Source organism: Etheostoma cragini, chromosome 6, assembly GCF_013103735.1.
Source record: "Etheostoma cragini isolate CJK2018 chromosome 6, CSU_Ecrag_1.0, whole genome shotgun sequence".
NCBI lineage: Eukaryota > Metazoa > Chordata > Actinopteri > Perciformes > Percidae > Etheostoma > Etheostoma cragini.
This window is the reverse complement of record NC_048412.1, coordinates 27,897,561-27,906,030: the sequence shown is the minus strand read 5'-3', so window position 1 is coordinate 27,906,030 and position 8,470 is coordinate 27,897,561. Positions and strand designations below refer to the sequence as shown.

The 8,470-nt window shown below is 40.2% G+C and overlaps 2 protein-coding genes across 5 annotated transcripts in view; both read right to left on the bottom strand.

Annotated features, from left to right (window-relative positions):
- The window catches only part of snrnp48 (small nuclear ribonucleoprotein 48 (U11/U12)), a 10,306-nt gene extending 2,734 nt beyond the window's left edge, over window positions 1–7,572 (bottom strand). For both annotated transcript variants that reach the window (XR_004656923.1, XM_034873679.1), the window contains exons 1-8: window positions 7,310–7,572; window positions 5,649–5,762; window positions 3,896–3,956; window positions 3,328–3,408; window positions 2,320–2,502; window positions 1,936–2,057; window positions 814–917; window positions 558–680 (exon numbers count right to left, since the gene is read on the bottom strand). Coding sequence is in view for 1 of the 2 variants with exons in the window: in XM_034873679.1 (XP_034729570.1) it covers window positions 558–680; window positions 814–917; window positions 1,936–2,057; window positions 2,320–2,502; window positions 3,328–3,408; window positions 3,896–3,956; window positions 5,649–5,762; window positions 7,310–7,450 (929 nt within the window). In the remaining variant the exon portion in view is untranslated. The remainder of the gene's footprint in view (window positions 1–557; window positions 681–813; window positions 918–1,935; window positions 2,058–2,319; window positions 2,503–3,327; window positions 3,409–3,895; window positions 3,957–5,648; window positions 5,763–7,309) is intronic.
- A 265-nt stretch (window positions 7,573–7,837) lies between these two features.
- LOC117945940 overlaps window positions 7,838–8,470 on the bottom strand; it is a 5,042-nt gene continuing 4,409 nt past the window's right edge. For 2 of the 3 annotated variants that reach the window (XM_034873687.1, XM_034873688.1), the window contains one exon: window positions 7,838–8,136. In XM_034873687.1, the coding sequence (XP_034729578.1) occupies window positions 8,064–8,136 (73 nt within the window). In that variant the 3' untranslated portion in view covers window positions 7,838–8,063. The remainder of the gene's footprint in view (window positions 8,137–8,470) is intronic. The other variant, XM_034873689.1, reaches the window with a different exon arrangement.

Below are 8,470 nucleotides of genomic sequence, written 5' to 3'. Positions count from 1 at the left end.
CTCTCCACCCTCTCCACCCTCTCCACCCTCTCCACCCTCTCCATCCTCTCCACCCCCCCACACTGGTCCACCAGAGGAGCTCCTTCTCTAAGAGGCTCCGACAGCTTCGATGCTGCACGGACCGCTACAGGAAATAAAACTCTTTAACACGTCATCACTGGGTGCTGATAAGACTCTAATACACCACAATACTGCACTATACTATACTAATACTGCACTATACTATATATTATACTATACTAATTGCAACCTGCACAACTGGTTTATTTACATTTTAGCATATTATTTAAGTAGTTGCACATTTTGTTTCTCCATCCTGTATATATTCATTTTTCTTGGGATCAATAAATATCTATCCACCCATCCATCCATCCATCTATCCATCCATCTATCCATCTAAAGGGATGTAAGGATTGGTGTAATAAGAGACTGGCGACTTGTTTGACAGTCTGGCAGCTGCATTTTAAAAGAAGGCAAACTTATGTTAAGCATCCAGTAATGTAGCGTAAAAAAAAAAAAAAACTATAGAAAATATTAGTTGGTTTGTCCTCTCTCACCTCTCCCTCTTCTTCCTCTTCTTCTTGCTCTCTCTGTCTTGGCTTCGCTCTCGGCTGCGATGGCGTCTGCCGTGCGAGTGGCGAGACTCCGACGACGCCGAGCGCCTCTCGTCCAGCCGACGCCTGACGGACAGACGACATCAATCGTTGACGCAGTGCTCGAACTGATTTTATTCACTCCAAAATATGTTTAATTTCCTTATTAAACAAAATGACAGGTGACTCATCGTCCGGGGGGTTACAGTGTTTGTCGTACCTTTGAGAGGACAGTTCAGATCTCGTCGACTCTTCTTCTTCTTCTTCTTCTCTCCACTGTCTGGTGAGCTCCTGTGAGTGGACGTTGATCACCTCTCTGATCACCTACAGGGAGATCACAGTCACACTCAATCAGTACCTTCATTTAACAAGAGCTTTACTGAAGACTAGGGCTGCACAATAAATCACATTTTAATCAAAAGTTGATTGTTGAAGATGCAGTTTGTCTGTGGCAAAATGTGTCAAACCATCAGACAACCAACAGCTACTCCGAAAAATCACACTATAAATCATTTTTTATTCATACTTTAATATTCTCAATGAAAATGAAAATAATGATACAAAATGATAATTTCCTCCAATATCGTGCATCACTTCGCAATCGCAATATCAGTCAAATTAATCACAATTACATATTTGTCTCATATCGTGCGGTCCTCCTGAGGAGCCACTCACGGAGATTCAGGTTTTCACCGTTACACAAAAACACCAGCGTTTGTCGGACAGTTTATTTTCCTGCACAATAAGATTTCAGTGTAAGAAAAAAGTGCTTTTGCTTTCCTTTTCACTCAAGGAAGGGAGTAAGGTTCATGGACAACAGGAAGAGTCATAAACAAACATATGCAGGCATTAAAGGGGGGGGGTTACAATAAATAAAAGGGCCTTTTATTCATTTGGCAAGATTTTTAAAAGCCCACCAACGCGTGTCAGGTTGAGCCTTCCTGAAGTTGTAGTGATTCAAGATTTCTTTGCATTTCAAGAATAAGTTGCAATGATTGGCCATATATAGAGGCTCAGTTCTCGACGCAGAGGCCGCGGGTTTGTTCCCGACCTACGGCCTCTCACAGTAAAGGCCGAGATGCCAAAAAACTAATAATACAAAAACAAGAAAGGTAATGAGACGTGGGAATGAGCGGGGGGAAACTGTTGCGTGCGCTGGACTGTCAGGATCTTGAACGATGGTGTTGTTGTTTGCCTGTCCCACCTTTCCTCAAAAACAAAGCCCTTTGAACTCTGAATATATAAACTAACAGCAGAAGGATGACTAAAAATGTGTGACAGCATATAGAAGGGATTATGGGTAAAAAGAAGCAGCCAAACATTGCTCTCTGCTCGCTGGTACCTCAGTGTAGGACTTCTTGGTGATGTGCACGTTCTTGGCCCGGTAAGACTGCCGCCGCCTCTTGTAGTCCCTCATCTCTGCCATCAGCTCCAGGTGAGTCTTTGGTTCATTCTGTTGGTCGTCTGCACATAAAACACACACTCATTTTACCTGAGGACAACGCAGAGGGGAAAAACAAACTGCTCTTTGTGTAGTCGGCAAAATAAAAGCAAAATACGAAGACAAACAGAAACTATTGTCATCAGTAATATTAGGGAACAAACAGCTAATAAGGAAGATTTTATGAGCCAGACTGTTGCGGTTTTCCATGTACAGTTTTGTTTTTATATCATTCTGATGTTTGGGAGGCTTTGGGAAGTCTTCACCTTGATGTGCGAGTCTTACCCTTCTGGAGTTTGGACACCAGGTCTACGTAGAGATCGTCGTTGCTGGAGGACGCCGCTTCCTTCTGCTGGTTGAGGACGCCGACCACGTGATCGTACAGAGCGAGCCGGTCGGCCACAGTGAGGTCACACACCGCACGCTTGTGGTTCTCAGGCACGTCGACGGGCTGGCCGGAGTACTGACCTGGTGAGGACCAGAGAAGCTTTACACACACATCGCCCTGACACATTGTGCTTTAAAATAAAAACTACTATACATCTGGATGTGGTCAACAGATCTCATGCCCACAATTCGAGTCCAGCTGTGAGCTCTTATCAATTGTTCCTCTCCTTTGTGATTAATATGGATCTAGTGAATGAAATCAGTAAGCAATAACGGCTTTTAACTAGAATAATTTTAGCAGTGGACTTCATAGAAAAAGGGAAGTGACGTTAATGTTTTGCACATGAAGTCTTGTCTTGTGTAGGAAGATTTTCCCCAACACGTAAAGGGAAATGGTTTGTTAAAATATGTATAGGGTTAGGTAGGTGTGTGTGTGTGTGTGTGTGTGTGTGTGTGTGTGTGTGTGTGTGTCCCAGCCCAGTGGTTTAAAAGGATATGACGTTAAAGGATACTACACGAAAACAGGCAAGCCTGAACCAGAGCTGCAGAACTTTCTAGAGCCCAGCTCCTCTCTAATACTCACCACTGTCACTGCAAACAGAACACACAACACACGGATAAGATACGTCAGCAGATATATGACATCCAATAAAAGCCAACCACTCCAAATCTAGAAGTATAAGTTATTATACCATATATTATATCTTATTGAGCTGAATAACCGATTAATAATTGGGGGGGAATGAGGCCAATGTAGATGCAGAGGGTGCAAACAGCTGCGTGATGAGTAAGTGACGATGGTACAATATGTTGCTCTGGTGACATCTAGTGGTTAGTCACTGCATCTGGACTTTAAGGTGTACATTTGCACCTCTGACAGTGAACCATTACAAAATAAGCTCACACCTTGCCAGAAGACCCCCTCCATCCTCATCAGCGGTGCAGCAGATCTGGCCTGCAGGATCACCTGGTGCTGGGTGGATTTGTCTGAATGAAAGAAAACAACATATTTCACATGAAAAATGTACCAAGAAATGTACAAAATGTGTGTTTCTGGGCATGGTTGGTCAAACCAGAAACATACACTTTAACGTTTATTTGTATTTATATCTTCCCATAGTAACGATGAAAAAAATGGTGCACATTTGAGGTAGGTGGTTGTATTTTTTTAAAATAAATCCCCAAAACAAGGACAAGAAAAAAAATGTATATTTGTTTTTAGGTTTTTTTAATCTTCCACTTTCAAAACAAAGATTATTTTCCAGAACATCTTGACTTTATTTAGGTGATCTTTGGAGCTATATAACATTATTAGTGGTTGTATTTTCTATATTGTTATTTCCAGGAACAAAAGCATCATAATAATTTCATTGCCTTCCAGACAATTTCTTTAAATCTTAAAAAAAAAGAAGGAAAGAAGGTAATTTTATTACACCAATGACCCAGATTATCTGAATTGTTAATAGTGACTCACCCATTGTAAAGCTTCTGACACCGCTGTTCTCATAACACACAGAAGGGTCGAACATCTCCGCCTGCAACAGAGTGATAAAACCTTTAATTGCTCTCTTGCTGATTAAAAGCATTACATTAACACAGACTACATGGTGTACTGGCACAGACTGAGGTTTTAAAACACACCCGTAAAGGGAAATTCATATTATTGACTATAAATGTAAATGTGCTATATTTAAATAGCGTTTTTCCAGTCTTAACGACTACTCACAGCGCTTTTATATCATACAGGATCCATTCACCATTCACACACATTCCTACACTGTGGCCAAGGCTGCCGTACAAGGTGCCACCTGATAAATAATAATGCTCATCAGATAAACATTTGCACTCCGATGACGCAGCATTGGGGGCAACTTGGGGGGAGTTGGGGTTCAGTGTCTTGCCCAAGGACACTTTGACATTGGAGTGCAGGGCCAGGGATTGAACCACCAACCTTGCAATTGGCAGGACACCGCTCTACCACTGAGCCACTACTTTACACCACCCACAATATAAGCTCATAACTAGGGTGGAAATCAGAGCTGGGTACCTCCCGATACAGTAAGATGCACGAAGCATGGCTCACAAGACAGATAATATCCCACTACAGAAATCCTGGGATAATCACAACATTGCTAGACAAGCCAGTGTTTCCTGTTGATTTTGTAGCGGCGGCCAGGGTATCAGAAATAGGACAGACACACAATGTAGTCGCAGTTTCCTTTTAAATGATCCTGCTGGCATCCTGCACCCCGGTTGGCTGTCGCTCACTATGCAATTTAACAGGTTAAATTGCAACTGACTTAACTTTAACAACTATTCAGAGGTTATTGGGCCCGTCCAGTTTAACACCGCCTACTGTTGCATTAATGTATGTTGTTGTCAAATCGTTCACTTTCTTCCCAGTCTATTAATCTATTAAACAAACAGTTCCAGTTGTTTTGGACAGACCTGCCCCCCCATGCTAAAAAAGAAACACTGCAATCATATAATTCATAATTGACTTTTACGGGGCAGTTCTTGCAAATTGCCTCTCTTATCAATTTAGTTTGTCCCATAAATGGTGTAAAAGCTGAAGTGGGTCCAGACTTTGGACCTAAACATGGCTGAGGCATCTGTTATTTTCCTCAAACTGCTCGACGCCATCCTGTTGAAAACATCTTCCTCTTTGGCTTCAACTTATGCTCAAGTTTCTCTCTTTCACGTGTTGAGCGTTACCTCGAGGAGACATGAAGCCCCGACACTGGGAGCAGGGACATCTACTCAAAGCGCCCTTGTTTTAATAATTACAATATCAATATATGACCTCAGCCTTTTTAAAACGAAGCGTAAGACCCACTTTTTTAAATTAGCATTTAATTCTGACTAGGGCGATACTGTCTCTTAGGTGTCCTCCTTCTGTCTCTCTGTCCTTTCTATGCACTTCTGGAAGGCTTTTAATGTCCTGCACCACTACAGCACTTTTAATTGTATCTGCATGTTTTCTATGTGTTATGTATTGTTTTATGGCTTTGTTGTAAAGCACTTCGGGTACCTTTCGGCTATTGTAACGGGCTATACAAATAAACTTGATTTGATTTGATTTGAATATGTGGCGCCAGCGTATCGATTCTCGTATCCCACGAATAAAAGACAACCATAAGTTGTCGTATTCATATTTTCTTCTACCGCTACTCATAGCTTTCTGCTTTAGTTTCCATTAGACTAGAGCCGTGTGTAAAGTATGTTACCTCCTCCTCGGCGGAGTAGCCCATCTTGCGGCGGCTGCAGGAGGCTTTGTGTTTCTCCATGCTCCTCACGGGGACTCTGTGGTTGGGGTCGTAGGGACACTGCTCCGTTGCTTCCTGTGAAAACATTTTTAAAAAAAAAAGAAGAAGAAGAAACAAATCAGTTTTTAGATTTATTTATAGGCGACACAGACCACCACACTCTGGCTCTGTGTTTCAGTCTGCAAACACAACTATAACTTTTATAGACTCGTAAAGTTGAAGTAGCTTTCTATCTATCTATTTCTAGATTTGTATGTATGTGTGTTTCTTTTGTGGTATTTTTGGGGATCAGTTTGTCTATATGTATTAATGTTTGTGTTCGGTCTGAACCCTTTTGTAATGTGTTGAGTTTTTATCTGGACCTCGAATCTGTAAATAAAGAAATGTATACGTTGGTCTTATGATGGGGTTGTTTTTCCTACTTGCTTTAGTTTTTCCTTTCTTTGTAATAGTGTATAATAATAACAACAATAATAATAGTAATAATATAGTAATGTCTGGGTCAGGTCTGCTTCCTGTCCCCAGATTCAGAACATGGAAAAGCAGTATTCAGTTTTTATGATCAAAATCCCCCAAAAACTGCAAAACGCTGCAACTCTCAGTTCTTTTACCCCTTGTGTTGTCCCCAATCTGTTTAAACGTTACCTGTTCATGAAACATAAAACAGAGATTATCACCCAATTATACATTACAACCTCCTTGCCAACTTCATTCCAACTTGTTACCACTAGTTTTCCCACCTCTTGTTGGAATTCAATGGTCAACAAACCTAATTTACATGAAATTATACAAGTTAAATTGATAGCATAGCAAATTATACCTAATTTCTGAGTTTAAAAAAAGCAGAAATTATGAATTATTTTGACTAATTATATAGATCAGAAGATGTGGAGTGGATAATCACAGACAAGTAAACTGTATGTCAAGGTTTTGACAGTATAACGTTACTGTTTTAAAACCATTTCAATTCTTATGGAACCATTCATGTTATATTTGGGCACTTTGTTTGATAGAAACCCACATTTTTTAATATAGAAACTCTAAAAACGGGTAATATTTGACCCGAGGACAACAGGAGGGTCAATTCAAGGCTGAAGATTTTTCTTTAGGATACTGTACGTGACTCATGAAGTTTAACTAGCTTTCTATTTGTCTTAAGATTGTGTTGTTTTAGTTTTATTTGTCTTTGTAATAGTGTATAATATTAATAATATTAATAATATAGTAATGTCTGGGCCAGGTCTGCTTCCTGTCCCCACAGTCTTTGCCTGATGTGCCTTTTGTACTCAATTCTGTGACTGCTCTCTAACTTAAGTCTTATTCTATTTGAGCTGTTTTTACATGTTTTAACCGTCTCTTTAATGTTTATGTAGCTAGCTAACTAGCTAACTAGCTAACGTTAAACATCTGAATTTAATTGTTGCTGACAGCTACTACTAGCTCGACGTTACAAATAAAGCTGCCTTGCTTTAACTCGGTGTTCCGCTCGGCAACACAAAGCAACACTTTCCTTTAATTAAACTGTGAATATGACAAACACGTTGTGTTGTTTTTATTTAGTTAGAAGGCCGTTAAAAACTAGCAACACGCTAACGCTAAACTAACGTTAACCTAACGGTTACCTGTTTGGTGTTGTCGCGCGACCATCCCAGCGTTTCAAATATATCGTCTAACTGCTTTTTGCAGTTTTCTGTGAACTCCTCGAGCTCCTGTAGACGGTCCAGTCGATCATGAAGCGTCTGCGTCTTTAATGAGTCCGACATTTTGGGGTTTTAAGTCAAAATCAGATGATAATTTGTCCCAAAATCATCGGTGTTGTGTTTTTGCTGTACTTGCGGCAGCCATATTCTGCGCGAGGCTATGACGTTCCACGGGGCGTTTGCGCCGTGAGCATGGGACCGATGCATGCTGGTAGTTGAAGTCCACCATTTCATTATTTTTTTTTAATGTTATATATATATATATATATATATATATATATATATATATGTATGTATATGTATTTATTATTTTTAATAATTGTATCTATTTTTTTGTAATGTTATTTTACATCATGTTATATTATTTGATATTATATCATATTATTTTACATCATGTTATATTATTTGATATTATATGTTTCCATTTAAAAAAAGAAAAACAGTCATAACAACCAGTCATTTTTTATTGTTCGTTTGTGTTGTAACTCTCAATAATGACAACTGACATGATTTTAATGAAAAGACAAAGACAAACAGCACGTTAAAGACACACCTACACAAAAATTGAGATAGGGTAAAACATTTTAAATACAAACAAATTGGATAAATATGTGAGTAATAGCTTTGTTTTCAGTGTTAACAGTCAGAACAGGACACGCTGAGAGTTTCTCGGGGCTCATGTGGGGTACAGCTGGGCGTCCTGCAGCAGCTCAGGATCCAGCAGATCATCTGTGTACATGTCCTCTGTTCTGAGAAGATAAAAGACAGCAGCCATCTTTATAGACCAAAAATACATGTAGGATTGTGTTGCAGTGAAGCAACTCATAGCTACCAAACTTAGCTCTGGAAAACTTATTCTCCAGAGTCCTCATGTCTTCTATCACCCAACATGTTTCCTTGGGTTGGGTTAGGGTGGCACCTAAATCATGGTTGGAGCTATGCCCTGTTACACCCACACCCTGCTACCCTCTTCAGTGCCCTGCTACGTCCTGTAAATCCCTGCATTGCCCTGTTACACCCTGCTACACCCTGCTGCCCTCTTCAGTGCCCTGCTACGTCCTGTAACACTCTGCAGTGCCCTGT